Raw genomic sequence first — 25,738 nt, forward strand, 5'->3', positions numbered from 1 at the left:
GCTTGTGTTCGTCGTGTTATGGATACTTATGGATACTTATGGATATACATATGGATATATGATTTATGAAACGCAAATTATTAGCCAGACCCATGGGCAACTTGACGCAAATCAGAGTCCAAGTACTTCCATTTAGCTGGTAATGCAGTCGATTTTATTACTATCCAGCAGAAACGTTGAAAGACCATTTTTATCATTCGACATTGCAAGCTCCTATCACCAAATACGCTTCACCATTGTAAATCGAGTCAACTCTTCAAGGGGTACCCGCTTCTTGTCACCACCACCGCCTTGTCCATTACCGCCACGTATAAGCCCCTCACCCATCTCACCCACTCGCACGGCATCATCTCTCCAATCATCCACCATCTTCTTGAGCTGCTTATTGTACTCACGCTCCTCCTTACCTTCTCCTATAGGATCTCGTCCAAAGTCGTTGACGGTGTCCGCAGCAGCGCGGGCCTCCATGCCTGCTCGGCGACGCGTTGCATATGAGATGAGATTCACACCAAGGAGAACCTTTAAGGCGAGAAAACTAGACAGAGGAGTAAGTTTTCTGGGGCATGACAACGACGGGGATCCTACCATAACCAAAATGCCACCCCCATCACCGCCCACTTAAGTAGGCGTACGACTTCGGCATTAGACATATCCATGAGAGCATCCCATCCCCATTCGTCTTCAAAACGAAGAGAGAAGACAAGAGTCAATGACTGAAGGCCAACTAGAATAACAACAACTGCAAGCGGAAGGGAGGCAAAGCCAAGTCGTCGGGCCACTAATGGCGATTGATCAACATAGCTATGCTACACTCGGTCGGTCAGTGAACGTAATCACAAGTCAAAGCTAGACCCCAGACCTTTCGAGCACCCAGGCGTCCTATAGCACTGCCACTAGCCAAATCACGACAGAGCACATCGGTGTATCGTTCATATACAGATGGCCGTATGTGATTAAACTTAGAGATGAATGCGTGTTTCAGCCAGTCCACGAGGATCTCAGATGCCATTACTGTCACCACAGGCTGATCGAGCTTCGTAAGCAGGTCTGGACGCGGTATCTCAACAACCTACATAGGATATTGTCCATAGGACGTTGTTGCCTATGAACCAGCCAAAGCTCATCGGAAGGACGAATCCACCCGTAAAATCAAACTCAGATCCACTCAACTCGATTAAATTGCGGAATGCAACAATGAGAAGCATGAGTGAGAGTGTAAATCGTTCCACGATATCCGCGCATGTGATTTGAAAGAGGTTGTCTTTTTCAAATTTCTTGAAAACACTTCCTTTAATCTCGACGAATTGATTCGAGACGAGAAGAGTCAGGAGTGCGTGGTCATAAGAATTGACGGCCACATTAAGAGCCAGGAGCTGGTAAATCATCACCAATGCGTGGGAAACTGAAGCAACGTCAATGACGCGATAGTAGGCCCTGTTAACAGAGACCGACCAATGTAGAGGGTGGCTAGCCCGAAAAACACGAATGGACGAAGCGTGTTGGACGTAACCGGTACTCGACGGGAAAGTACCTCGAGCGTCGAGCGGGAAAATAGGCAGTCAAGAATATCCTGTCCTATTGAAGCGCACAAACGGTCAGCAATCTAAGACAGAGAAAATTTTGTCATGTCCACCGGTTGAATCGAATCGAACATAAAGGTACGGACCTCTAATGCATTGAATATTACATATAGTTTGATAGTGTCTTGTCCGCGTATGGAGTGATAGATCTTACTGGCATCCGTGAGTGGAATCAATACCATGATAGAGACCACAACCAGCATCATTCGAAGAATGTCAGCTTTCTGTGATGGCGGGAGAGGCAATTTGGAGATTTTGAAAAAATTGAGAAAAAAACGGATGGTCGCCAGTGCGAATCTGATGGGTAATATCGTAAAAGTATAGAGGAATGAGTCCAAACAAAGTATGAAGCCAAAGCCAATGATCTATACATCATGAGCACAGCCATGTCACTCACATAAATCAATACGCACCTTTTCCATTGCTAGAGGAATACTCAAGAAATTGCTCACCCTCTCCCACTTTAACTCCTGGTGCGAGTCAAAGTCAGTCGCGAGAAGTTCTTCCCATAGGTAATCCCATAGAGAAAACAGAGGCTGGTCTTGCGGCAGCTCTCTGACTATTGGAGGTGGAGAGGCAGGCGGCGACGGCAGGATAGGAGTTGGGGGGAGTGATGCATATGTCAATGGATGAACTTCGAGTTCGGGTTCAAGCATCCTCTCGCAGTCGAGACCATGGTCACCGAGTGGTGCATGTCTCGTTTTCTCTTCTTTTACGTCTGAACTGTGAATAACATCATCATCAAAGTCGATGGATGAGGATCTTCTTCGGCGACCACGCGAAACTGGTGTGGAGAGTGGTGAAAACTGTGTATTCCATGTCGCACCAATAGATGCAGAAGAGAAGCGTCTTCTTGAGCGCCGTGGAGAGGTAGCCATCACGAATATTTATTCTAATTGCTATGAAGACCTGAAGTCAAGCCTGAAGTTCATGGTAAGGGCAAAGCCTTGACAAGTAATTGAAGGGTTCACACTGGCAGTCCGTCGTCAACACGCCTAAATTGGACAATTATGTCACCAATTATGGACCAATGTTTCTTGGATGGTTTGATCTATTCCTTCCAAGACACAAGCATGCAAAACGCGCCATCTGTCATGCACGATGCAGCGCACACAGAAATAGGCTGTTCGATGGAGAGTAACTCTGGTGTGGACCGTCCTGAGACACACAGCAATCAATCTCAGGATACCGACAGACCTGGTGCACATGGCAGTACGTCTGGCAGATCCAAATCTGTTTGACTATTTTCTGACACAGGTACCATAGTCCTCTCTATCCCTTCCGAACTCATTCATCACATCCTTAAGTACCTGGGGAATGCAGACCTGGTGAACGCGGCAACCGTATGCCCAAGCTTCCGGTGCATTTCCCAGCGCGTGATTTACAGGAACGTCGAACCTACCGGGGACATGATTATACCATGCCTCAAATGCTTTGCGTCGTACCCGCATCTTGCTTCCTGTGCTCGTACTCTGATCTTGTTTGATGCTACTCGACATTATGATGTATTCTCCAATTATTTCAACCTACTTCGCCGTGCCTTGTTAAACGCTTCTTCGCTCACGGATCTTACACTTCTCCTCGACGGCCCCTACGCAAGATATTTGCATGGATGTTCATTTCGACTTCGTTCTCTGACTACAACACTCGATTGGGACAGGGACTTCGTCAAATTGATCTCAGAGCAGACGGAATTGTGCAATGCTATGTTTGGCGGAAGATTCGCGAACGACACGGTTCTCCCTAGCGATACTCTCAAAAAGCTTACAAGGGTCTCCGCATCCCCATTGATACTGGCTGCGGTGGTTCCGAATCGAAAAGTCAAGGAAGTGGAGCTATGTTTGCTGCAGCAGGAGCTTTTCAAACATGACATCCTCCACACTGCATTGAACATCCTTTCCTATTCCACCGGTCCATTGACCGCACTGCAGATCATCACCCATATAAGTGACACACCGGATGCACTCGCAGCCTTGAACACGATTCCAAGGAATTTGCCCAGACTGAATTCATTTGCCTTCTACTCGAGTGGTGGAGCAGTCTCGCAGGTGCTCCGTCTTTTACACACTAGCACATGCAGCATTTGCTCAACGCATTTACAGGAACTCCTCGAGGCCTTACCTGATTTCCTCTCTGGCTTTGAGTGCCTCAGGTCGCTGACATTGATGTCGCGAGATAAAGCCGATGCACTACACGACAAAACTTTCACGGCTACCCTTGCGTCAAGGTGGCACAAATCATGTCCCTCTTTGCAAAGCGTCTCACTGGCGGGGTCTATATGGTTGTATAACACCCGGTATGGTTGGGTGACATTGCTGGATTTTGAGCGTCTCCTGCGAGAACGTCAAGGGCTGCTTCTGTCCCGTCAGAAGTACTGGTTAGAGGCAGACCCAGGAACAATTTCGCTGGAAGATTTGAAGAACAATTTAGAAGAGGACAAGGACGAAGCAGAGCAGGGCAACCAGATGGAGCGGCAGATGAGCGTGCTTCGTGATAGTATCCTTCAGTTTGGTGGCCCTTGATCGGCGAACACTCTTTTATGTCATGTACACATTCCGACGGGACATTCTATGACTGTAAGATAATCAATCAAGTATGCCTTTGATCCTAAGCTGGACAAAATGTCGACATCTGCAATGTCGACCCTTCCATGTCCATATGGTCATTCTCGTGCAGATTAAAAAGCACACGGGATGCCAGCATGCTGTGAAGGACAAGTTGTGGCCTGTCATGGCGCATCAGTTATTTCATCAGACCATTCTAAACGAATTGCCACGCACGCATCCATCATCTCGTCATACGATGCCTTTCCCAAATCAGCAAAAATTGTGAAATGAGCAGATACCGCATGCAACTTACCGGCACTACAGACATGATCACTATATTGGCCACAGAAACAACTGGAAAAGTGCTTCAGCACGGGACATGTCACAATGAACAAAAAGGGCACCGCACAAATTATGGCAGTCATATATCGTACTCCGCCCTGGAAGACTGCTCTCACTAGACGGCCGTTGCAATTCCTGTAGTCTTGATATCTCTTGAAAACCGTTAAAGACATCAACACTGTGGGTGGGATTGAAAAATCGCACTAAGATGGGACTGAAACAGTATATCCTTACCCAGTTCGAAGGCCACGAGAAAGCCGTATTGAATGGCACTGCTGCGACCCGCTTCAAAAGTGCAGTTGCTTGTGGGAGGAGCTTTAAAACCAATGTTTTCGTCTACAACAATGAAAGAAGAATGAGGGTGACCCACCTGAAGGATTTACAGGCGCCGCTACTAGTTTACCGACAACTTGTGTAATACTAACAGCACACGCTATGCAAATCTACGTTTCGATATCAACAGACGATGAGCATGAGCATGCAAATATTATCAGACCAACGTACTGCTGCCAAGACCAGTAATATTGCCAAGAGCCTTTTGCTCTGTTTCCAGAACGCATATGTACGAATGATCAAAAGACCTATAAAAAGATATTTCAGGCCCAGACGACACAATAGACATGGAGCGAACCTTCAGCAGCTACGATACTGATGATGTGAATTGCTGTGGTAAAAATCAGTGACAAGACGCTGACTATTCAGGATATTGATTACCATTTGAAGCCGAGCTGAAATGCGAGCACTGGACATCGATGCCCATCAGTTCATGCAACAGCCATATAAAAAATATACACTAACATCCTCGTTCGCTCGTGTAGCAATAGCAGCTAGTTGCCAGTTTATCTCACATGTCAGGAGATACAGGTAGCTGCTCACCATATGAAGTCATGCCAGCAGCTACAAATGCCATGTAGCGTGCAATCACGAAAAGAAAACGACTGGCGTTCCAGCGCCTGTTCCATGTCCATCGAATCTTAAAACATTGTCAATGATGTTCGAACACGATAAAGAAATGCTCACCTCAGAATCGAGCGTTAAAAAATAGTCAAAAATCTATAAAGCATAAGAGAGGATACTCGGCATGACTTGCAGACCCACCAAAACTCCTAGACCAGCCACTACGCATATTCAAGATGAAAATAGTGGAAAATCTTGTATGAAGTCCACGTACCATTGCAATACTAGAGCAGTTCCTGTCAATGACTTTCATCTGGAGAGTATATTCGGGAATTCTTACCTTCGCCGTCTGAATCCCCGTATTGACTATGGGCGCGACCATCATGCACGCTCATAGCAGATAAGACTCCAGAACTTATTCTTATACACTCGTATCATTAGAAAATCCGGTTTAGATCCGCAGTGAGATTAAAATAGGCTGTGATTAAATTCAGTGGGAACCAGCAGTACTGCAGTCCAATCCTGTCCAATCTGTATCGTGAAGCTGATGGTGGCACTAAATCTCTCCACGCAGTGCGGACTGAGCGCTGATCCCTAATCAGTTGCCCATAGACTATAGTAAGGGTGAATCAGAAATCTAATCAGGAGAAGAGAATGTGTGTGGGTCGATATGTTGAAAACGGTGTTTGCTCCACTCCAGTTGCCTTGCTACTTTGATGAATATGCGAGACGCCCGTACGCAGAACAAACTGTGAGCTGATAACTGGCCATAAAAATGCTATGCATGACACATTACAACAACTTACATGTCCATCATTTTATCCTTCAGTGCAGTGACAATCAAGGTCGAGGCACAGCAGAAAAAGCTCAATTTCTTGCCATCAATAGACATGATAAGCCTATCCGCTGCAGAAACCACCGTGTTGTTCAAGGGGTAGATCTTCACATGCGAATTATCATGGGCATATATCACATTCCATCCAAGAAAAGCGTATGTAGTCTTCAGGAGCTGACCCAAATACGCGTACATGACAGTCGATGTACGTAGCAAAATCTTGAAGTTTGATGCAAATTTGATGCCCGAGTTTTGGTGACGTCCCGGTAGTTTTTGGTATCTGTAAAAACAGTTGCCAGTGAAGGGTCATCAGAACGCACGCGCTCAGCCTCCAGATTCCCATGATACAATTGAAAAAACTCAGTTGCATAACATTGCAATACTGGTGATTGGCTGTGGACGAAACATCTCGAAGATCAGGAAGCAGGAACACGCCTTGTCAATTTATATTCCAACATTAATATTGGTCGATAATCCTAATGTGCGATAATCCGTGTGGTGAGAAGTCCTCTGAATGGGGCGGATGGAAAATGCGGGTTGCACAGTGATAAAGCTTTTTTGAAGTTGTCGTGTTGAACCAAACTGATGGTCTCAGGCGGACTTGTGAACAGCCTGGATTACCGAATAATTAAGCATCAAGTCACGTTCTGTCTACGACGCGTTTTCGTGTTGCTTAGTCATCATTCAATGTCTTTCCCGTTTCTCCTTCGGAGGCCATTTTCTACAAGCACCAGATGTGCCTACAGGGCTAAGAATATTCCCGAGGATATCATCGCGAATGCACTCACGAAATACCCAGTAAGACGCGGTCGTCCCAAGAAGGCAGACATCGAGGACATCAACCCCGAAGTTGAGCCTCAAAGTGCCTCGACTTCGAAAGTTGTCCGCAGACCCAATGCACGGAAAGGTCACATACAACTCCCGGTCAATAGGGTTGATCTTCCCCCGCGTACGGAGTGGCGACACTACTTTCTCACCGCCGGCATGACGCTGAAAAGCCGTATTTCCATCTCTAACCCCGAAACGGCGGCACTAGTTGCAGATTCGTTCGTTCCTAAAGGCTCGAGGGATAAAGTTATCATAGAAGCGTATCCCGGTGAGGACACCGATATTTATACTCTCATTTCTTGGTGCTTAAAGAGCCCACAAAGGTCCTGGCGCGTTAACTCGTGCTTTGATGCAGTTACCGAAAGAGCGAATCAGAAAAATCATTGTGCTTGAGGATACAGAACAATACCTCCACTTTCTGAAGGTGCGAGATGTGCCTCACAAAGTTTTATCACGCTAATAGTCTTCAAACAGCCGCTGCAGGAAGCGGACCCTAGAGTACAAGTTTTGCCAATGAACGGCTTTTTGTGGGACACGTATCATCAGCTAGACGTCCAAGGCTTCCTGAAAGACGTGGAAACTACTCCATGGAATCAGTCAAATCCATATCTACACTTCATTTCCCACCTTCCTATGGATGTCCTGGGCGAGCAGCTCTTAGCGCAACTATTGCGTTGTGCACCAGAACAGTCTTGGCTTTTCAAACACGGTCGTATTCCAATGAGTTATGTGATGCACGACTGGGTATGGGATGTAGGTTATCTCGTTCCACAAACTAGCTATCCCTATCTGATACAAGTGGTAGCGTATCTCGGCGTCTACTGAGGATCGGGCTCGGTGCAAGCTGAGCGTCATTGCACAGGCCGTTTCTGAGTTTAATCTCACCATTGACCCACAACTGCTACAACCATATGATGACCACTTTTTTCCTCATGCCGTAAACCCTGCATACTCCTCGAGAACGGAAAACAGGCGCAGAGGTACGCCATTCGTAGCAGGTACCTTTAGACCATTGGAGCATCAGGTACTTGCCATGCTTCTTTCACATTTAAATTACTGATATCGTGCAGATCATTCAGCCAGGCATGCTGGACAAATGGGATTACTGCCTACGGAAGCTCTTCGTGCTGAAGTGCACCCCTCTGAAGAACGCCGTTGGGTATGCTCAGAATTCACTTTTAATCGTGAAAAATCATTGACCTTCCTTTAGTCATCTAGCGCCCGGATCAGACATTCTCAAGTCCTACCTCACGAGCGATGACGTTCCACTCGAACAGAGGACTGACATGAAGAAGATCATCAAGAAACTGAATGTAGAGGACTGGGCTGCCGTCGTCAGTGCCTTCGATCGGTGGCCCTTTGCACCTGAGGTAAAATTCAGCATCTCGAACTCGGCCCAGGCTAATACCGCTGCAGGAACTTTTGATCACGGATTCTTTCAGCAGAGACGAGCGTATATAGCGTTTTAGTATGGCATTGCTCTTCTCCTGGACGTATCAGTCGGCGAGGGGTCGTGTCTGGCGGGTCTCGGTGTCTTATCGGTAAGAACCGCCACGTGCACAGATATCCTTGCTCAGATAGTGTGCTTGTGTATATCAGGCCCTAAGTCCTCCTCTGCTTACTTTTTCCATGTTATGGAAGGAGTCAATTTGGCGATCCATGTATTTGCCCTTCATAGATGTTTATACCGCCCTACTGTCGGCACAATAGCAGTAGGTATCATTAACTTCCAGCTACCGTCTTTTAATGACGAGCAGTGCTATTGTGCAAGCCATGCCGTTTGGTATCCACGCGAGCTATAGATTCAGACTATGGCGCATTGAACCACGGTAATTAATCGATCATCCACATTCCGACAAAGATCCAACCTTGCAGACCGTATTGGATTTATTGCGACGAATGATGCGGCTGTGAAGGAAATGGTTCAACCCGACAGTGGCTGAACCGGAGCACTGACAATACAAGTTGAAACGTTCAAAGCTGGACGTTGGAAATTCAAGGCCTCCTGAACCTGACAGCAAGTACTGTGTGTACTTTACAAGCTAATATACATATCACAAAGCAAAAAGATATAAGCCAAGATCGAAATACGGGTGACAACCTAGTTCTTCTCCTCTGATAAAGCCCACATATAGTAAACACCTATACTTCGATACGGAGCCCAAGACGCGGTTAAATCTTCCATTTCTTTCGGGGTAAGGAACGCCCCCCTTCGGAGAGCCTTGGTGAGAAAATATCCACAAGACAAAATCCAGATGACATACTTGATTTTCTTTCCTTCAAGCCTCGATTTCAAATTTGCAACGCTCAGACCTTCGGGGAGAGGTTCTGTGTTCATCGCGTCTGCCTCAAGAGTCTTGTCAATTGAGGGAGTGAACGGTTCAGGAAGCGCAGGAATCAATTTGTTTGAAGCCGGAGTTTGCGATTGTGATTCAGATGATGTCGGCAACACATCATTATCCGGTTCTACATCTCCTGTCAGTCGAGAACCAGAGGTTGTCCTTGGTGCAGGCGTTGTAGGTGGTGGTCCCATTGCGCTAGTACTTGCCCCTTTTGTTTTATCATCTTTGGGTTCGCCACCGCTCAGTTTATGCGGTGAAAGCGTAAACGCGTGCTTAGACGAGTGGCGCGAGAGGAACCAGCGCAACATTCCTCGCTGGACACCGAGGTCACCTACTGGGAGGATGTTTGGACGACGGAGGGAGAAGATTGCGAACATATCAACTGTACTGGAATTATGAAATACTCTTTGGGTTAAAAGCAACATAACACTCACCAGTCCACTTGGTGACAGGAGGCGAGATGTTAATGCAGTGCAAAACAATAAAGTATCATTTGGACTACATACCCGCCCAATCCCTCGCACTTCTATAAGCATTTCGGCAAGGTTTTCATCATCTGCAGCAAGCAAATTTTCTGTTGAAAGCCTTCCATCTGCAAATCGTGCAGCAAGGTCTTTTACTGACGGCAAATCACAGCTTAGACTCGTTTGATGGAGATTCCCAGCAAAACCGACGATGACACTGACCATACTCGGCTTTGCGTGTACTGAGACCAGCAGACTTGAGTGTTACGATATCCGTATTGGCGACTTGATAAGGGGTAGGGAAGAAAGATGTTGGGGATTTTGATGCACTTCATAATGAAACCATTAATACCGCGCAACGAGCAGGCGTAGCATAACGCCAGCATGCCCTTGGCATATAAATTAGACTCACGAATAATCCGCTGGCTTTTCAGGTAATGAGGGGTCATACATCCGAGTAAACCTATGAATAATCGATCGGGCTGCCAGCCATGAAATTTGTTGGCCACTACAAAATAGGCACTCAGTATAGTGACCTTACTTATCCGGGAGAGAATTCTTACAGAATCGACTCTACAAGCGCCCTACAGATACATGAGCATTCCACGTCACTCGGTCAAAAATAAAATACCGCGCTCACCGGAATGGATGGACCTGCTCAAGGGACTCAAAAGGCTTACATTTGAGCTTTATGAATATATCTTCAAAGCGGTGGTCAGCGCGAATTAGATGCGCTTTAGCCTCCTCAAACGAGAATGTCAATACTGCAGGAACCAAGGTTTCCTTCCCGGGCTCATTCTGCAAGGGAGGTGGAGGAGGCGGTATGAAGGTATCCGATGTGAGCGGTGTCGCAGCGCTCTTGTCGGAAGACTTTGCCTTCTTAGCGCGAGGCGTCTTCTTGGCTGTCGTCGTGGATTCTTCAACGGCTTTTCGCTTGCTGGACTTGACTGCAGACGATAATGCCGCTGTAGTTGTCACGTTGCTTCCTCCTACTGGGGTTGATGAAACTGACCGAGTAGCTGATCGCGTTACAGGCATGATAAATCTAGGCTTGGATCGCGCAGAAAATGCAAGTCTAGAGAATGCAAACAAGCTCATGCAAGAGCTTGGTTAGCAACAAAGTTCAAACCAGTCCCCCGGCATACTAATAACGCGCGAATACGTGACTCAGCGCGTCGCGTCCACGGTACTCGGTTTCCTTTTCAGGCAAGGCCATTTCAGTCATGCCGGCACAGAGCGGCACAGCAGGCCCCGCAGTCTCCAGGAGATCCGATAAATATCGTAGCTAGCTGGCCTTTTGATATCCATACCAACCTCGAAACCATAGATTTTGCTGAACAATGCCTGAATCTGTACAGAGTGCGTACACCAATCTCAAGGAAATGTCAAGTCTGAAGCTCATCTCTATCAGAATACATCGTCGCTCTCTCGCCCGACGCAGACTATGACGCTACCAAGCAAACCATCGAGGATCAAGGTAGGCTTCTCAAGTCATCGTACCATCTTCAGACCCTTGACAAACCCTCGACAGGCGGAAAGATCGTCGATGACACGATGCGGATTCTTGGGGTTTGTTGACCGAGCTTCAGGTTTCTTCAGTGACTGACATACTTTGCTCATGTAGATGATCACCGTCGAGATGTCTGATGAAGGCGCTTCATGTCTGAAATCACTCACTAGCGATGTCATTTCAGTCGGTGCGTGCTCTCTACTTTTAATCACAGGACGGGCCGGTGCTCACTGTTTGTTTCAGAACCTGACCAACAAGTTTCGACCCAGGCAGCCGCCTGATAGCATTGACACATGCGATATAGGACAGGACGCTGGGAGATGCATGGTGGCAGTGTGATGCAGGATATGAATGAGTGGAGACAGACTTGTACAGTTCATTATTTGAGGATGTAGAACAAACAATGCAGCGGAGAGATGTTGTGATCTGATAAGCTTCCCTGAATGATCTAAGCGACTCCTTGATATCTCGGGATCTCAATATTAATAGTCCAACTGAGAGCCATTACTATGCATAAATTGCAGGGATGGTAAAATAAGTCCTGCCGTGGAGAGCGATGAGAAAACGAATGGCAAATAGGTACGTAGCTAATGAGTGTGGGGTGTAAGAGGGTATAGTAAGTCTAGACGATTACCAGAGTGTGTTCTGACTGAGAACAAAAAAAAAAAAAATGGAAAATGGGTATCAAACAGCCGAGGCGATGTCCAACAAGCGAGACAACAGATTAAGAAGATCGTGATGGGTCGTGACGAGAAAGATAGCGAAAATGACTACAGAGCAGTAGAATCGATATCCCTGGGAACATCCGCAGAAGGCTTGTGGACTTGAAGGTCGATGGAAGTTGCGCCTTCGTTCGACGCAGGGGAACTGACTTTGAGCTCTGGGAGAACAGGAGGGTCACTTGATATCCCGTGTCGTGCCCCCTCCTCGCCAGTTTCGCTGGAGTAAGCAGACGAGGCGCGTGGTACATCAACGGAAGGCTTGGGCGTGGCGGCAATTGTAGTAGGCCTTGACGCAGTAGGTGCAAGGTTTGCTCCTGGGCTAACTACAATAGTTGCAGGAGGCGGGTCAGCGAAATCCCACGGACGAGGATTCATCGCCGCTGGCATGATCCTGAGATACATGATCAGTAATCAGGTTGTTGTTGGATACCAAAAACCTACCAGGTAGCACAACAAACAACTCCCTTACCCTTATCGGCTGCTTTGATCATGTGCCACTCAGTTTGCACGTACTGAGCGATAAAGCGAACGAATGGCAATACTTCGCGGACTCCGGGGCTGACCAGCGACAATGCAGTTAGCAGATTGAGCAAAGCAGTTCCTGGATAGGCTGCTGCACCGAGATGCTCGATAGTGGGAGGCGGCATGCAGATTTCAAAGCCCCACCAGTCTAGTAATGATCAATTAGAATTTATACAACACCCAGTAAATTGAAAATACGCACACGTCAAAACAGAGAGACGATCTGTGGGCACGACAACACCCTTGTGATCCGGCAAAATTGCCTTGCTTGTCGCGTAGCCAAGTGCAAGTAACTGCGGTGTTATTTGCTGAAGGCCATCAATGATAGCTTCTGCACTGGGAACGGCACCTGCCAGAAGTCCTGGCGATGATGCTGGCGCGCCGAAACCCATGTCAGGGGCAGCGAGAAGGTCGATGAGGTGCACATTGGCCATCGCTTCAGATGCCGCAGTTACTGTTGCAGTAGCGACTGAGCCAAGTTGCACAAAGTGTTGCTCGTGGACGTCCTTATCGATCGCGTCAAGACACACTGCATGGATTAGCCCAGTATCAGCGGACCCCACATCTCTTGACGATGCAGACATTGCGTGCAGGTGGCCAATAATCTTGCAGGCCGATTTCGGCTCGAGAAGCTGCGATTTGATACGCACTAGGTCAGATTTAGAGAGCGATTTTGACCTCTTTACTGTGCCGTCCACCATTTCATGGTCTCCTACGATGACAGAACGAATCATGGCTGCGGTATCCCTGGCACGCCTATCAGAGGCCTTGGACTGCAGCGCACGAACCGTGAATGCCTTGCCAGCACGTGATTTCTTCTCTTTTTCATGCACCTTGGATAGCGCGTGATGCTGTGTGTGAATAGATTCAGAGTGCTGGGAATGCTTGCCCTCCGACTGAGTAAGTTTTGACTCAGTGCGCAGGAAGGAAAATGAGCGGAAGGAAAAACGACGAAGGTCCTTCCCAGTCTTAGCGTTGGGGTAAGGACTCGCACCCGGCACCCCCAGGGAGGAGTTTCCTGCGGATTCAGCAGCAGGACCTCGCTCGGAGCTAGGAGGGACTAAAAGTGACTGCACAGATGACTGTGGCAAGGGCACAGACTGGGGCTGCACAGGCGTGAGCGACCGGCTGACTGCTTGAGGAGTACCCGTATTTGAGGGTGCTCCATAGGCATCTGTATGGGAGGATTTCGAAGTAGATGAATTCAACGAAGAGGACGAGTTGGCTGAATGAATGGAAGCAACGTCTGCGGCCGCAGATGCGTCTGGCACCGGAACTGTGGGGGCAGCTTCAAGGTCTGCCTGCTTGACCTTGGATGGCTCTGTAGTGGTCGCAACCGACATGCGAACACCAGCGGACTTGAGGAAGGTCAACATCGTAATGAACTCGCGCTGCTAGAGAAGGGGGGAAAAAACTCAACGAAAAAGCGAGCTGAGAGTAAGAACGAGACCCTAGTCACGTAACTTAAGTAGCTGAACTGAGTACCAAACTTCTGCGTGAGAATGGAGAACGAGGCTTGAATTACCTTGCTCGCTCAGAATAGGACTCAATCATTGTACGGCGGGGCACTTGGCCAGCAACCAGTTTCCTCGTGGCAGAAGGCGACAAGCTTGAGAGAAGTCTATGCAAGGGAAGTTCTCAGGATGAACGCATTCCCACATCAAGAATACAGGGATCGACAGAACGAGTAACGCGTAAATGGAAACTCGGCCTCTCAAAGGGGGGTCGACATCCAAATAGTCTTGCCTGATCGCCCTGCACAGGCTACATGAGCATTGGTACAACCATCTGCTCCCGCCTCGCTTGAAGCCGCAGTGTGATGCAGCAGGCTATCTTTTTCGTATCCCATACTCGACTCTTTCGGATATCTTGTACATACTAGCTGATGCCGTATCACCGCGTGCTGGTGAGGTGCACATAATTATTAGCAATTGCAGAGCTAACTGGGCACCACTAGATCGCCTAACCGCACTCGAATGAGATAGCATTCATTTGTGAAACTCACTGAGCTGCAACAGCGGTATCATGTTCGCCCTTCGGCAAGTTTCGCGACCGCGGCAGGGCATACACAGCTCTGTGGGTGCTTGCCAACTCCTCATCCCGACTCTCGGTTTCGCGTCCAACTTATCGCATACTACAGGAAAATACGATAACTGAGTCGTGACACTAGATTTGGCGGCCTTTAACATCACTGATGAAGAACTGGCGCTTCTCTCGGCGCCATGGGCTGATGAGGGGATGGTTTACTGCAAGAGTGTATAGGTTCGAACAGGTTCGAGACAAGACACAACTGGAGACTGAACTTCATGGTTGATTCTAGGTGGAACTTAGAGCTTGGATGGCCATCGGTTAGGTTGGTGAAAGTGTTTGAACTTTTAGTTTCAGAACTGAACGGAAGCGGAACTAGTGGTGTATGTATCCTGCGATGGCACCGCTCAGAGGAGGACTAGTTCAAAGAAAGTGATGGATAATCGCTCTATATGGGAGCATAAGAATTTACGAAAGCTGCTAAGCCAGAGTGCATTGCAATTCCTTCATGCAGTTGTTCGGATTCAGAAGCTAGAAATCATACCCGCATCCAGATTCATCAACTTGCGTGGAAATCATAACAATCCATCTTGCAATTGGTTTTTATACGGATCCACCTACCCATCCAGGTGATGCTTGTAACAGTGCTTCCCACCCACTTGTTTGAAGACAGAGAATATCAGATCCCGATTAGGGGGTCCTACATATGATAAGGGTCGACCCTATGATACAGCTTGAACGAGCCTCAGCCACTGGCAAGTTAATGACTTGTGGAAAGGTTCAAGTTGACCTAGCTACCCCACATACTGCGCTCCGAGTTCCTGGACTTCAATTTCTTTTGTACTTATGAGACTCCATCAGTAACAAACTTCAAAGGGGAATTTTCAATTATACACTTTGGCGTGTTCGAACACTGTTGAAACTTGACGCAACGCAATATCTTTGAAAGGATGCAAGCCCGGGTCAGCCATCACGAGAATAATACTCGGAAAAAGTGACAGGGGTTGAGTCGCTTATACGGACTTGCTGAAGTAAGCATCCAGACCGTGAGAACCCCAGATATCCACTCGCTGTTCGTTCCGCATCGTCGGGGACAGCATCGAGCTCAACTTTTTCTCCTCCGACCGTCATGTCGCTCGCCATTTTAAGAGCTCCAGGTGAATACGCGTGGCGTGCAATATTTCAATATAGTTGATGAGTCTGTCGTACAGTTACCAGTGCCTATAAGGCAGCAGCACTCAGACCCGTTCTCGGGATTTATGGTATGTTCTATCGATTCATTATTTGGGAACCCCTTCCTTAGCCTTTACGCTGCAGCCGCTCGCTCTGTGTATACCTCGAATTCTGCGCAAGCACCCGAAACTATACCTACTTCGACCACCTCTGCTTCTGAGCCGATCACCACGTTAGCGATGCGCGGCTCGAATCAATTCAGCCTTGAGCAGCCTCAGAACAAGGCTGGTGAGTATACCTCATGCACTTCCCACTGAGTAGGCTTAATTGTATTTTAGAATACGTCCTGTCAACATTAGACAAAGTTGTCAACTGGGCACGCCAGGGTTCAATATGGCCCATGACTTTTGGTCTTGCATGTTGCGCTGTCGAAATGATGCACATGGCTGCTGCTCGCTATGACCAGGATCGTCTCGGTGTCGTTTTCCGTGCCTCTCCGCGTCAATCTGACGTTATGATTGTCGCGGGTACTCTCACAAACAAAATGGCTCCTGCTCTCCGTAAAGTCTACGACCAAATGCCTGAACCAAGATGGGTAGTGTCCATGGGATCTTGCGCAAATGGTGGCGGTTACTACCACTACTCATACGCTGTTGTCCGCGGTTGTGATCGTAAGCATTCTTCCGTACTGGTCCAATGGTGGCCCGAGTTAACGCTTGTCTGGTAGGGATTGTGCCCGTGGATATATACGTCCCTGGGTGCCCGCCAACTGCTGAAGCGTTGCTTTATGGTATGTTGCAACTTCAGCGCAAAATGAGAAGAAACAGGAAGAGTGTGCTTTGGTGAGTTGTACTCTCTTATGTGTCTTGAATTATGCTCATGATTGCATTCCAGGTACCGCAAATGAGGTGGTTTTCGCGAGCCTGGCCTGGGGGCGGTGCACATAAACTAGCGTTTCTGATGGCGTGTTTCGTACATGACTCACGGCTGGCTTGCATCCCTTCCTTTCCTTGTCCGCAATCCTGTGAAGGAGACTTTGCCCGTGTCCTACAGGTACCATGGGTTTACCAATTTTATTTCGCCTCCAGTAGAGTTCACTTTATGCAAGGAAGTCAGAGTATCAACTGGTGATAAACACAAGCCAAAGCACCCCCATTTTCCTCGACATACACACCTCTGGGGCGAGAAATACTGTCTCTCCGTCAAGAATTTGAGTACGTCCTTCAGCTTCTACTGGCTGCAGGTTGTGCAGGTCATACCCCGAAGGGGAGACATCCGTTGTGATGTATGCATGCCGTGCACAACTGCGATCGAACCTGTGCACATACACAAGTGCGCAACGGTGGATTATCTATTTAATTTTATCCCACCTCACCTCATTGGCTCCCTGACGCACCCTGGTTGGCAGGCGACGCCAGGTGTCATGGCCAACACGAAGTTCGCCTTACCAGTCAATAAATGTGAAATAGATGATAAGTTGGACCTTCTTTCGCTTGCATAATTAAAAGGCGCGCCGCACTATGATAGCTCAATGAGTGTTTAAACATTTGTATATTGCGCCCGGGCTGTCAGATAACAGATCTTCCATCCCATTATCAAGCGCTCGTCAGCAAGTTCTTCCATATCGGTCAATACATCGTTGATAGGATCAGATCAGTGGTCAACCAGTGTTAGTGGTGGGTCCACAAGAACGACGTATCCCGTGGTGTAAATTATGTGCGTGTATCCACAAACTGTTTCTTCATTTCGCCAGCTTACCGCCATTGTTGTCTGTAGCATGCACCTTTTGCACTCTACGACCAAGAAACTAGAGGAATTTGTCAATCCTCCAGATTATGCGATACTCTCGCACCGATGGCGCGAGGAAGAAGTCCTGTTTGCAGATATCCATCAGGAGCATGCGAAAGGCATGAAAGGCTATGCCAAAGTAGAGGGGTGCTGTGAACAGGCGCGGCGCGATGGGTATCAATACGTCTGGATTGATGCATGCTGCATCGACAAAAACAGCAGCGCGGAGCTTGCAGAAGCAATCAACTCCATGTTCACGTGGTATGAGAACGCCCAGGTATGCTACGTGTACTTGGGCGATGTTGCTGATAACGGAGACCCGGGAACCGAGTCCGCATTTGCGCAAAGCGACTGGTTCACCAGAGGGTGGACTCTACAAGAGCTCATCGCGCCCACGAGCTTATTCTTCTTCGACAGCCACTGGAGGGAGATTGGAAGCAAAAACAGCTTGGCTGGGCTTATCTCGTCCATTACGAGAGTGCATCCCGACGTATTGACGCGCGTAAACGCCGGCTCAGACAAGTTAATGGCCACCAGAGTATCCTTCAGCGTCGCAACCAAGATGTCATGGGCTGCTGGGAGGAAGTCAACTAGACCAGAAGACAGAGCCTACTCCCTCATGGGAATATTTAAGGTTCACATGCCTGTCATCTACGGAGAGGGGGAGAAAAAGGCTTTTTTCAGACTGCAACTGGAGATTATGCGTACTTCGCATGACCAGAGCATTTTTGCTTGGAGCAATCCTTTGGCAGGTAGCAAAAAATCAGGGACTTGGCCCTTCGCTCTATACCCCGATTACTTTGCCAAGTCAGACAACGTTGAAGACGTGCCCTCCGATCAATGGATACGCTATAGCCAAGAATTCATTAGCTCAGATGTCCCCAGGCTTGACTTCGCCGCCACCAACGACGGCTTGGATATAAGCCTTCCCTTACTACCTCTGGTGGATGAATCGGACGAGTTCATCGCCCTCCTGAGCTGTCAACGTCGCACAAGCGACGGAGAGCAGCATTTCGTCGGTATTCGTCTACGGCGTTCCATGCCCAATGCGGAACGCTACGAGAGGATAGATGATCATACCCTCGAGGACATCATCGACCCTCGTCAAGAATTCAAATTCAAACAAATACACATTTCGTACCCGTTACTATCGGGTTTATCCCATGGTACTTTCTTCAGCACCTCAACGTCGCTCTTCATTCAAAATATCGGGGTAGGATCGCACGGCTTCTCCGTGATCGATGTGGAGACGGCGCCTTCATGTGTCCTGCAGATGCGCGACAGTAATTTTGTCCTGCAGATGAGCAGGCCATTCCCGCTACTGAAGCCCTCACAAGATTTCAAAGGTTCACACCATCTACCTCAGACTGTGGATTCCTCGTGGTTAGCATCGTTCACCTACCACAACTCAACGACGACAGAACAATTCATCGTCACTGTGGGGATATCTTGGGTACAAGATGGGGGCCCATGGCTCCGAATTACTCCAGAGAAGCATCCTGATCAACTCAGTCGACTCAAGATCGACTGGACTTCTTACCAGCTCAAAGCAGGCAGGAAAGTGACAGCGTCGGTGAAGAGCGGTGGTCACGCTTCTGCTGGCAAGAAGCGTTCTATAATGTTCGACCGGTATTCAGTCAATATAACAGTCTACGGTGACCTATAGGCTATGACTCGGAAATTTGGGAGAGGTTTAAATGGTCGGCATTAGGCAAGGTATGGCTACTCGTGTAAATCTCAACACTGGTGACGAGCGGGTAATGGGTCGTGGAGCGATGAATCTAAGATCACCCGCGAAGGTGGATTTAATATGTAGGCCTTATACCTCATGTACTCACGTAAAATACTCTGAAGTGTTGCCTACGTACTTATAACTGGTAGAAGCTAGTATCTGTATGGCAGCCAATTCGCCCCAAGTAATCGGTAGGTGTGGTAGGCAGCTCGATAGGCGGGCGATTTTTCAAAAATTGGCCTCAGATGGAAGTACTGATGCGTGACGAAACTCGCGAAGGTGAAATGAGCCGAATCATTCCTTTGGTACAAGATATCAATGCGTCAATCGACACGACTATACCAGATGGTTGTCTTGGTATTCACCCGCATCAAGGAAAATGTTTTGCAATATTACAGTCTGACGTCCTTCCTACGAGAACAGGTTATACAGCGCAAGGGAAAGTTGCGTGCGGTGAAATATGGTGATCGTGGGAATAGCAACGATGTTTCATGAGTTGAACTGTGATGCACACCAATTAGCTTACTGAGAGGCACGCAGTGAGTGAGACACATACAGCGGTAAGATACGATTCGGCTACCGTGCGCGCGCGCGCATTGAGGCTAAGCTTCATCTCGCTTATTTCCCTGTCTACTTCTTCCATAAATCTGGTACCGGGGATGAGAGAACGATGTAGAAGCATTCGGATGCCACGCACTGTATGATGAAATCGACGACCTTGTGTTTCAACATGGTCTCTGAATGGACGTTCGTAATAAGGAACGATATGTCATATCCCTGTGCAAGGGTTAGAGCACGATGGCCGCTCATGTTCGAGCAAATCACTCACGAGGACGGGCTTCCTGCGCAGCACAACAAAGCTCTCCGCTCTCTGCATCAAGAATCGCGTGAACTTGTGACATAGAATACGCTCGATTTCATCGGCCTGCTTTATCTTAATACTCATGCGTATTGAGTTGACAGATGGCTCGATCAAGACGCGTTCATTCTCGTTGCGTGATATGGTCAGTGGGTTGAGGAGGACCTCTTTTGAGCCCCTGCAACCGATCGCCGTGAGTACACGCAATGATGACACGAAACCTATGATCGCACCTAACCTCTACCTCTGGCTTGTTGTGCCGCTCAACGACCTAGGCCATTGTGAGCTCGTGAAAGTGTCAGATAGCATTAATTATGATGGTTACTTGTGACGAGAAGTTCTCAAGCGTCAGAGCGGCTGTTAAAGTTGATTTAACGGCTGAGAGATACGGCCTGAGCGTGTTCGACTACGGTCCAGAGAAGAGTCTGATCAGTAGCTTTAGCCATATACACTGCCAATTAACCCACCATTGAGTCTTGAGGAGGAATCTAGAGACTGCGGAGTCTGAATTGATGGACAAGTACATAATAACCAATTCGGAAAGAGCGCGTCTCTTTCAGGAAACGCGTCCTCGCCAAAAATTTTGAGCTTTGTCTTCGTGTTAAGAACGACTACTACCACTATGACTGCCGTCGCTGTTTGGCATGTTTTTTTCATGCTTCTAGTCCTTGCTATATCTCATACTTTTTTGCAGGAGCATTGTGTTGACGCCAGGTCAGCCGGAGACAATCGTCCCTCAGGCAGACTTGCAGATCAAGAACGCCGCTCTCGGAGAGAAAATATCTGATGAGTCTGGCAGAACGACCGTCAGGTTAAGCTACATAAATCCTGCGAAAATTGATGATGAAGAGGATGAAATCGACCAAAAGTCTCCAGAAGATGAGATGACCACTGTTCTCTGTTCGCTAACTGCTGGCAAGGTCAGTGGCACGGCACGCCTTACTTTATCCTAGTACGCGCCTAACATGCCATGCTTGCACAGATTGAGCAGGCAGCATGTGACCTCATCCTTGAGAGTGACGAGGAGTATACCTTTGAGCTCATCGGAAAAAAGTAAGCAGTTTTCAAACTATTATTGGCCAATGCAACTCATGCACGTCCCCTATCCAGCACTGTCTACCTCTACGGAAACTACATTGGTAAGCCCCGAGTGTCCTTGCGTCTATTAAAATCAAGTAACACGTGGTATAGACCAGAATGCTAATCAACCACCTTACGATTCTGACATGGAGTCTGACATGAGTGACGAGGAGGCCTACAATCTGGGTGATGTTAGCTCGGACGTTGAAGTACATCCTGACGAGCTCCAGGGCCTCGAGGATGACCTTGAGTAAGTACACCACCGTCAGTTGTTCCACGCCGTGTATCTAATCATGTTAGGCGCTTCGAGGAATTGTCCGACCATGCTGAGGATGAACCAAAGGCAGCAGAGCCCAAACCATCAAAACGTCCTCGTGATGACGCCATGGACACCGACGAGCAACCTGTCGAGAAGCTCTCCAAAAAGAAGAAAGCGAAGAAACAGAAGGGTGAAGACGGCAAGGCAATTCCCGTCACCGCTGAGGAAAAAGCAGCCGAGCCCAAGGGCGAGAAGGAAGAAGAAAAGAAAGCCGACAAGAAGGATAAGAAAAAACAAAAGGCTACTGAGGAGAAGAAGGGTGGCGCATCCAAAGAGCTCGCTGGTGGGGTCAAGATCCGAGACGTGAAAACCGGTGATGGCAAGACCGCCAAGAATGGCGCCAAGGTTTCCATGCGTTACATCGGAAAATTGCAGAACGGAAGTATCTTTGACCAGAACACTAAGGGTAAACCTGTAAGCAGGCATTATGTTTCTTGGTTGCCGGGCATGTGTTCACTATGCTGCAGTTCAATTTCAAGCTTGGAGCGGGTGATGTGATTAAAGGTTAGCGGCTTCAGTTCATGACCTTGCCCTCATTGTTGACATCGTGTCAGGGTGGGACGTTGGAGTTGCCGGTATGCAAATTGGTGGGGAACGTGAGATTATTGTTCCACCAGCAATGGGGTATGGCGCGCGGAAGACGTCTGGCATCCCTGCCAACTCCACTCTGATCTTTGGTGAGTGATTCCTCCTCTATGTGATGAAGGTCCGGCGGCTCATTGAAATATAGAGGTGAAGTGTCTGGAGATCAAGTAAAATGGGGTCGCAGACCCGGACATTCTAGTATATGATAGCATGTTATGATTAGTATCTGCTGGTATATCTGTTGACCTCGGTTGTGACTTGAACTGTCTTGCGATCCGCTGATCCGAACATGAACTCATCATTTTCAAAGCAGCACGGATCCTCCCGGATCTCCAAAAGCCTTCAAGCCAACAACGGCACTGTCTTGCCAAGCCCAACGCCAATTGGGGAAAATGACTTGGACCTCGTTCGTGACCCTGAGCCCATGGCGCCTACAAACTCCTACATATGGGTTTTCAGTTGGAGATTATGAGCCCAAGTGCCTATTTCTTCTAGCAGTCTGTCATTCGTCTGGTTCCGTCCCGGTGTATCGGGCACATCCCGACCTGAGAGAAGATGGAAAAACTGAGGAGGCAATACGGAGTCCTGTGATGCCGGCATGATATAATGTTATAAAATAACTGTGTGACGAGAGCAATGGATGTCACCGAACAATATGGTTAACAGCCTCCAAAGCAGTACAACTACGTTAATCCGCTCAAAAAATACGTGAACACTGCAAGATCTTAAAATGATATGATCTTCAATGCTGCATGTTGCACGTCCAAGGTCCCAAAATGCTTGGACAATGAACGTTGAACACTTTTCATCCAAGTTGCCGGATAGCCAACTCCTCGGCTACAATTGACTCGATTTTGAAGCCCGAGAAGCTTCCTGGGACCTGGACATCTGGCTGAGAGGACTGGAACGACGATACCCATGGGTAGCGACTCGGACCTACGTACTGATCAAGGGTGTTGACGTGATTAGAAACGCTCATGCCGCATGCGGTTGATGGGTTATGTTGAAAAAAGGAAGAGAAAGACATAAAGTTGGCTAGCAGTTCCCCTGCAATTCCCCAAAGCGCTGTATTTCCTGGAGTAGTACTAGTAGGACCCACATCACCACAAGGACCTTGTCGAGTGCGCAAAGATCCGCCGCGGCGACGTAAGCATGTTGATCATAATACTCCCCCTCATAACAGGACTGTGCGTTATTGGTGTATAACACTGCAAATTTATGTCTGCTCGGCAGGTGATGGTAGTGAACCCTGCGGACATGAAAAATGCTTGGACGATCAACCTGCATCGGCGGAGGTGAAAGGAAGCTTTTCGAATCATATGTGGTGGCAGAATGATTGACAAATGTTCCAGAGGCTGATCTGATTAATAACAGGGTCTCCGTGAGTTGGGACTGCATAGAGGGCGTGTAGGTGATTAGGCTACTTACCAGAAAACGCCCCTGACGAGTTCCTCAGCGGATGGAAGCCGCGAGGCTCTAGGCGACCAACTGGAGGCTTCAAAACATGATATAGTGGAAGGGTTGGCGATAGTAGTTATTGTCCTCACCAATCAGCGTCCACATTCTACTCTTCCATCGTCGACTTGCCATACTATTAATCATGAACTCCGGGTAATCCTGCCATTCAAACGGTCATCGCCCAGCCGTGGCAGCGGTAACGAAAGGTAGCAATAACTTCACTGTGACCCTCGCGCTGACCATGAGATTCCTACGCACAACACCGATATAGTGTTTGAAGAGCGCCCATACATGAATGCTTCCGTATAATGGACCTTGATCCTGTTCGGAGGTCATAACATGAGTGGCGCAAGAAAATTCTGAGATGAGGAATGGCGTTGTACAAGAATCATCTCTAACAGCGGGCAGCTGATGTGTCCCCAAGTAGTACAAGCTAGCTGGCTCGGAATTCAGGAGCAAACCTTGTAGATCATCGATGGAGCACATGACTGTTGTCAAGATTCCTTTTTCAAAAATGAGGCTTGTTGAATAGTAGTGACCAGGATACGAGGTTCTCGCCCCGAGATTTGGAGATAGATCGGAATGCAATCGGGGTCGGTGTGGAGTGTGTACAGTGTAAGAATACCGCCGGCGGTGGTTCGAATGGCAGAACCTAAGGAGAACCCCAAAACTCATATGCACCTGGTAGCCAAGTTCGGAGTGACACAATTGATGGCGAAAGGGACCTATGGGAAAGATCTCAGATAAGAAAAAAAACTTGTCGACTGTCGGACTGGGCCATGACAATCTATTGCTCTTTTTTGTCGGCTAAATTAGAAAAAGTCCATAAACTAACTAGTCCAAAGAAACTCACACAACTTCACAGAAGGGGAAAGGAGACTGCCTGATCTTGCAACAGCATGTCGGACACGTTCCTATGCAAGCTAAGAATTCCGAGAAGATGGTTATCGTACGTGCCAGATCGCACATTACTGGACAACAGTGACGATTCTGGATGATGATCGTGGAGAAAGCTATAACATCAAACATTGTGAGCGCTCAAGTCTCAAATATGTCACAAGCCTCGAGGTTCTTTGACATATCTCACCGTTTTCCATTTATTTGTTCATCAAATTGATTCATGATAACCTGATGGAATCCATTTCCCCGTGCTTCGACAGGTGGAAATGAGGTTCCCCTGCTAAGGCCAGGCCACACAATCAATTGGCCACAATCCGCGGTCTATAAATTAGCCACAAGTTCGAGACAGAGGAGGTGTACCCTCTTGCCCACCTATGTCGTTTCATCTTCCATGTCTCTCAAGAATCCGTACTTTGGATCCTTTTCTTGTAGATGCGGGGCGAGTCACTTCTTCACTGTCACGAAGGAGACTGATTAGTGGGACCTCCCACCGCGTCCGTGCCCTCAGCAGCCTTAGCCAAGGCTAGAACTCGGGATACCGACCCTGCGTTCAGTACTTGCACTTCTTGCGATGTATGTATGTGCTCGTCCATGGTCAGGGGCGCCTCCTTCCCATCTGTACTGCAGACATATGCCCCGCATACAAAGGATACTGCCCCAGTACATACCATGGGAATGGAAGATGCCCAGGACCATGGTACAGTGGATGGCAGCATCGTCACAGTGATCGTACCTTGCCACGCGAACCATTCTGATGGACGACGAATGTTCATAGCACATCGTACATGTATCGGTGGGGACTCTGCGTTAGGACGACGGCAAGTTTGCTCTGCGGCTACTAAGACGGATTACCGATTAGCGAGCGGACCTTCGGCGTAATTAGAAGGTGCGTAACTCTGTGCAGACTTTCAAACGAGCTGATAGCAGAGCAGGTTCAGGTTCATCGATGGTTCCGATAGTATGGTTGGTGCCAGTTAGTGTCACAGTCAAATGGAGCATGCATGGAATGAATGTCGGACTTGGTTAAGAAAGGTCCCATTTTACTTCAGTGTGGCTGCCGTCAACAGCCGCCGGGAACTGATGAATCATATAGTCCGTACGTACTACGTCCAAGCGCGAACGACAGCAGAACAAAAATGTTAGGCTGGTAGAACATAATCCGAGTCATGCATATGTGAAATCTTGGACGGCGACTCGATGACAGATAAAGGGAAGGAGAGCGCAAGGT

The 25,738-nt window shown here is 48.1% G+C and overlaps 11 protein-coding genes across 11 annotated transcripts; 6 read left to right on the forward strand and 5 right to left on the reverse strand.

Moving 5' to 3' along the window:
• Window positions 1-135: 135 nt before the first annotated feature.
• Window positions 136-2,535, reverse strand: DEU56DRAFT_778775 (DUF747-domain-containing protein). Its single transcript, XM_041351839.1, has 7 exons — window positions 1,994-2,535; window positions 1,667-1,945; window positions 1,453-1,603; window positions 1,074-1,402; window positions 860-1,024; window positions 586-806; window positions 136-535 (listed from the first exon to the last, which is right to left on the reverse strand). Exons 1-7 carry the CDS (start codon window positions 2,456-2,458, stop codon window positions 217-219), a joined length of 1,929 nt encoding a protein of 642 aa, XP_041212924.1. The 5' UTR covers window positions 2,459-2,535; the 3' UTR covers window positions 136-216.
• Window positions 2,536-2,631: 96 nt separating this feature from the next.
• On the forward strand, window positions 2,632-4,182 carry DEU56DRAFT_778777 (uncharacterized protein). Its single transcript, XM_041351840.1, has 3 exons — window positions 2,632-2,792; window positions 2,847-3,628; window positions 3,683-4,182. The coding sequence occupies exons 1-3, from the start codon at window positions 2,654-2,656 to the stop codon at window positions 4,100-4,102; spliced, it is 1,341 nt and encodes a 446-aa protein (XP_041212925.1). The 5' UTR covers window positions 2,632-2,653; the 3' UTR covers window positions 4,103-4,182.
• DEU56DRAFT_778779 (uncharacterized protein) lies at window positions 4,183-5,880 on the reverse strand. The gene is made up of 15 exons (XM_041351841.1): window positions 5,706-5,880; window positions 5,640-5,649; window positions 5,567-5,586; window positions 5,489-5,521; window positions 5,345-5,441; window positions 5,267-5,295; window positions 5,183-5,210; window positions 5,100-5,132; window positions 4,973-5,049; window positions 4,839-4,911; window positions 4,703-4,783; window positions 4,536-4,646; window positions 4,440-4,480; window positions 4,361-4,386; window positions 4,183-4,305 (listed from the first exon to the last, which is right to left on the reverse strand). The coding sequence occupies exons 1-15, from the start codon at window positions 5,748-5,750 to the stop codon at window positions 4,188-4,190; spliced, it is 822 nt and encodes a 273-aa protein (XP_041212926.1). The 5' UTR covers window positions 5,751-5,880; the 3' UTR covers window positions 4,183-4,187.
• Window positions 5,881-6,881: 1,001 nt separating this feature from the next.
• Window positions 6,882-8,576, forward strand: DEU56DRAFT_577629 (S-adenosyl-L-methionine-dependent methyltransferase). Its single transcript, XM_041346906.1, has 7 exons — window positions 6,882-7,296; window positions 7,352-7,452; window positions 7,503-7,781; window positions 7,834-8,052; window positions 8,099-8,187; window positions 8,239-8,398; window positions 8,445-8,576. The coding sequence occupies exons 1-7, from the start codon at window positions 6,888-6,890 to the stop codon at window positions 8,487-8,489; spliced, it is 1,302 nt and encodes a 433-aa protein (XP_041212927.1). The 5' UTR covers window positions 6,882-6,887; the 3' UTR covers window positions 8,490-8,576.
• Window positions 8,577-9,129: 553 nt separating this feature from the next.
• DEU56DRAFT_908488 (DNA glycosylase) lies at window positions 9,130-10,872 on the reverse strand (the record flags this gene model as incomplete). Its single annotated transcript, XM_041357012.1, has 8 exons — window positions 9,130-9,238; window positions 9,293-9,752; window positions 9,805-9,811; window positions 9,877-9,989; window positions 10,057-10,163; window positions 10,247-10,342; window positions 10,398-10,418; window positions 10,475-10,872. The coding sequence occupies 8 exons, from the start codon at window positions 10,870-10,872 to the stop codon at window positions 9,130-9,132; spliced, it is 1,311 nt and encodes a 436-aa protein (XP_041212928.1).
• A 180-nt stretch (window positions 10,873-11,052) lies between these two features.
• Window positions 11,053-12,015, forward strand: DEU56DRAFT_977567 (uncharacterized protein). The gene is made up of 5 exons (XM_041359657.1): window positions 11,053-11,193; window positions 11,246-11,311; window positions 11,366-11,403; window positions 11,459-11,531; window positions 11,588-12,015. Exons 1-5 carry the CDS (start codon window positions 11,175-11,177, stop codon window positions 11,623-11,625), a joined length of 234 nt encoding a protein of 77 aa, XP_041212929.1. The 5' UTR covers window positions 11,053-11,174; the 3' UTR covers window positions 11,626-12,015.
• DEU56DRAFT_880367 (uncharacterized protein) lies at window positions 12,002-14,211 on the reverse strand. The gene is made up of 3 exons (XM_041356088.1): window positions 12,791-14,211; window positions 12,508-12,736; window positions 12,002-12,457 (listed from the first exon to the last, which is right to left on the reverse strand). Exons 1-3 carry the CDS (start codon window positions 13,962-13,964, stop codon window positions 12,115-12,117), a joined length of 1,746 nt encoding a protein of 581 aa, XP_041212930.1. The 5' UTR covers window positions 13,965-14,211; the 3' UTR covers window positions 12,002-12,114.
• A 1,469-nt stretch (window positions 14,212-15,680) lies between these two features.
• Window positions 15,681-17,101, forward strand: DEU56DRAFT_577779 (ndufs7, NADH:ubiquinone oxidoreductase 20 kd subunit). Its single transcript, XM_041346907.1, has 6 exons — window positions 15,681-15,773; window positions 15,828-15,878; window positions 15,934-16,077; window positions 16,128-16,460; window positions 16,517-16,631; window positions 16,684-17,101. The coding sequence occupies exons 1-6, from the start codon at window positions 15,746-15,748 to the stop codon at window positions 16,694-16,696; spliced, it is 684 nt and encodes a 227-aa protein (XP_041212931.1). The 5' UTR covers window positions 15,681-15,745; the 3' UTR covers window positions 16,697-17,101.
• DEU56DRAFT_577780 (heterokaryon incompatibility protein-domain-containing protein) lies at window positions 17,102-19,399 on the forward strand. Its single transcript, XM_041346908.1, has 2 exons — window positions 17,102-17,505; window positions 17,566-19,399. The coding sequence occupies exon 2, from the start codon at window positions 17,567-17,569 to the stop codon at window positions 19,241-19,243; it is 1,677 nt and encodes a 558-aa protein (XP_041212932.1). The 5' UTR covers window positions 17,102-17,505; window position 17,566; the 3' UTR covers window positions 19,244-19,399.
• A 246-nt stretch (window positions 19,400-19,645) lies between these two features.
• DEU56DRAFT_970652 (uncharacterized protein) lies at window positions 19,646-20,671 on the reverse strand (the record flags this gene model as incomplete). The annotated part of the gene is made up of 7 exons (XM_041359440.1): window positions 20,636-20,671; window positions 20,494-20,574; window positions 20,402-20,439; window positions 20,139-20,346; window positions 20,007-20,086; window positions 19,866-19,956; window positions 19,646-19,720 (listed from the first exon to the last, which is right to left on the reverse strand). Exons 1-7 carry the CDS (start codon window positions 20,636-20,638, stop codon window positions 19,646-19,648), a joined length of 576 nt encoding a protein of 191 aa, XP_041212933.1. The 5' UTR covers window positions 20,639-20,671.
• A 56-nt stretch (window positions 20,672-20,727) lies between these two features.
• DEU56DRAFT_778813 (uncharacterized protein) lies at window positions 20,728-22,472 on the forward strand. Its single transcript, XM_041351842.1, has 9 exons — window positions 20,728-20,810; window positions 20,863-21,088; window positions 21,151-21,221; window positions 21,279-21,307; window positions 21,360-21,498; window positions 21,549-21,981; window positions 22,035-22,071; window positions 22,122-22,244; window positions 22,298-22,472. The coding sequence occupies exons 1-9, from the start codon at window positions 20,791-20,793 to the stop codon at window positions 22,321-22,323; spliced, it is 1,104 nt and encodes a 367-aa protein (XP_041212934.1). The 5' UTR covers window positions 20,728-20,790; the 3' UTR covers window positions 22,324-22,472.
• Window positions 22,473-25,738: the final 3,266 nt, after the last annotated feature.

This window comes from Suillus clintonianus (genome assembly GCF_016758775.1).
Source record: "Suillus clintonianus strain FC179 chromosome Unknown DEU56scaffold_9, whole genome shotgun sequence".
Classification (NCBI taxonomy): Eukaryota; Fungi; Basidiomycota; class Agaricomycetes; order Boletales; family Suillaceae; genus Suillus; species Suillus clintonianus.

Coding starts and splice junctions, on each gene's coding strand:
- DEU56DRAFT_778775 (XM_041351839.1), bottom strand. CDS start 2,458: ATGGCTACCTCTCCACGGCGCTCAAGAAGACGCTTCTCTTCTGCATCT. Junction 1,025..1,073: donor TCCTATGGACAATATCCTAT/GTAGGTTGTTGA, acceptor AAGCTCGATCAG/CCTGTGGTGACAGTAATGGC. Junction 807..859: donor GACGCCTGGGTGCTCGAAAG/GTCTGGGGTCTA, acceptor GACCGAGTGTAG/CATAGCTATGTTGATCAATC.
- DEU56DRAFT_778777 (XM_041351840.1), top strand. CDS start 2,654: ATGCAAAACGCGCCATCTGTCATGCACGATGCAGCGCACACAGAAATA. Junction 2,793..2,846: donor CAGACCTGGTGCACATGGCA/GTACGTCTGGCA, acceptor CAGGTACCATAG/TCCTCTCTATCCCTTCCGAA. Junction 3,629..3,682: donor GTGGTGGAGCAGTCTCGCAG/GTGCTCCGTCTT, acceptor ACGCATTTACAG/GAACTCCTCGAGGCCTTACC.
- DEU56DRAFT_778779 (XM_041351841.1), bottom strand. CDS start 5,750: ATGATGGTCGCGCCCATAGTCAATACGGGGATTCAGACGGCGAAG. Junction 5,296..5,344: donor TGCTGGCATGACTTCATATG/GTGAGCAGCTAC, acceptor ACTGGCAACTAG/CTGCTATTGCTACACGAGCG. Junction 4,387..4,439: donor TGATCATGTCTGTAGTGCCG/GTAAGTTGCATG, acceptor GATTTGGGAAAG/GCATCGTATGACGAGATGAT.
- DEU56DRAFT_577629 (XM_041346906.1), top strand. CDS start 6,888: ATGTCTTTCCCGTTTCTCCTTCGGAGGCCATTTTCTACAAGCACCAGA. Junction 7,782..7,833: donor TGCACGACTGGGTATGGGAT/GTAGGTTATCTC, acceptor TACAAGTGGTAG/CGTATCTCGGCGTCTACTGA. Junction 8,053..8,098: donor TTAGACCATTGGAGCATCAG/GTACTTGCCATG, acceptor GATATCGTGCAG/ATCATTCAGCCAGGCATGCT.
- DEU56DRAFT_977567 (XM_041359657.1), top strand. Junction 11,312..11,365: donor GCAAACCATCGAGGATCAAG/GTAGGCTTCTCA, acceptor AACCCTCGACAG/GCGGAAAGATCGTCGATGAC. Junction 11,532..11,587: donor TAGCGATGTCATTTCAGTCG/GTGCGTGCTCTC, acceptor TGTTTGTTTCAG/AACCTGACCAACAAGTTTCG.
- DEU56DRAFT_880367 (XM_041356088.1), bottom strand. CDS start 13,964: ATGTTGACCTTCCTCAAGTCCGCTGGTGTTCGCATGTCGGTTGCGACC. Junction 12,737..12,790: donor TCGTCTCTCTGTTTTGACGT/GTGCGTATTTTC, acceptor GATCATTACTAG/ACTGGTGGGGCTTTGAAATC. Junction 12,458..12,507: donor GTTGTTTGTTGTGCTACCTG/GTAGGTTTTTGG, acceptor CATGTATCTCAG/GATCATGCCAGCGGCGATGA.
- DEU56DRAFT_577779 (XM_041346907.1), top strand. CDS start 15,746: ATGTCGCTCGCCATTTTAAGAGCTCCAG. Junction 16,078..16,127: donor GCAGCCTCAGAACAAGGCTG/GTGAGTATACCT, acceptor ATTGTATTTTAG/AATACGTCCTGTCAACATTA. Junction 16,461..16,516: donor TGTTGTCCGCGGTTGTGATC/GTAAGCATTCTT, acceptor CTTGTCTGGTAG/GGATTGTGCCCGTGGATATA.
- DEU56DRAFT_577780 (XM_041346908.1), top strand. CDS start 17,567: ATGCACCTTTTGCACTCTACGACCAAGAAACTAGAGGAATTTGTCAAT.
- DEU56DRAFT_778813 (XM_041351842.1), top strand. CDS start 20,791: ATGACTGCCGTCGCTGTTTG. Junction 21,982..22,034: donor AGAACACTAAGGGTAAACCT/GTAAGCAGGCAT, acceptor ACTATGCTGCAG/TTCAATTTCAAGCTTGGAGC. Junction 22,245..22,297: donor CAACTCCACTCTGATCTTTG/GTGAGTGATTCC, acceptor ATTGAAATATAG/AGGTGAAGTGTCTGGAGATC.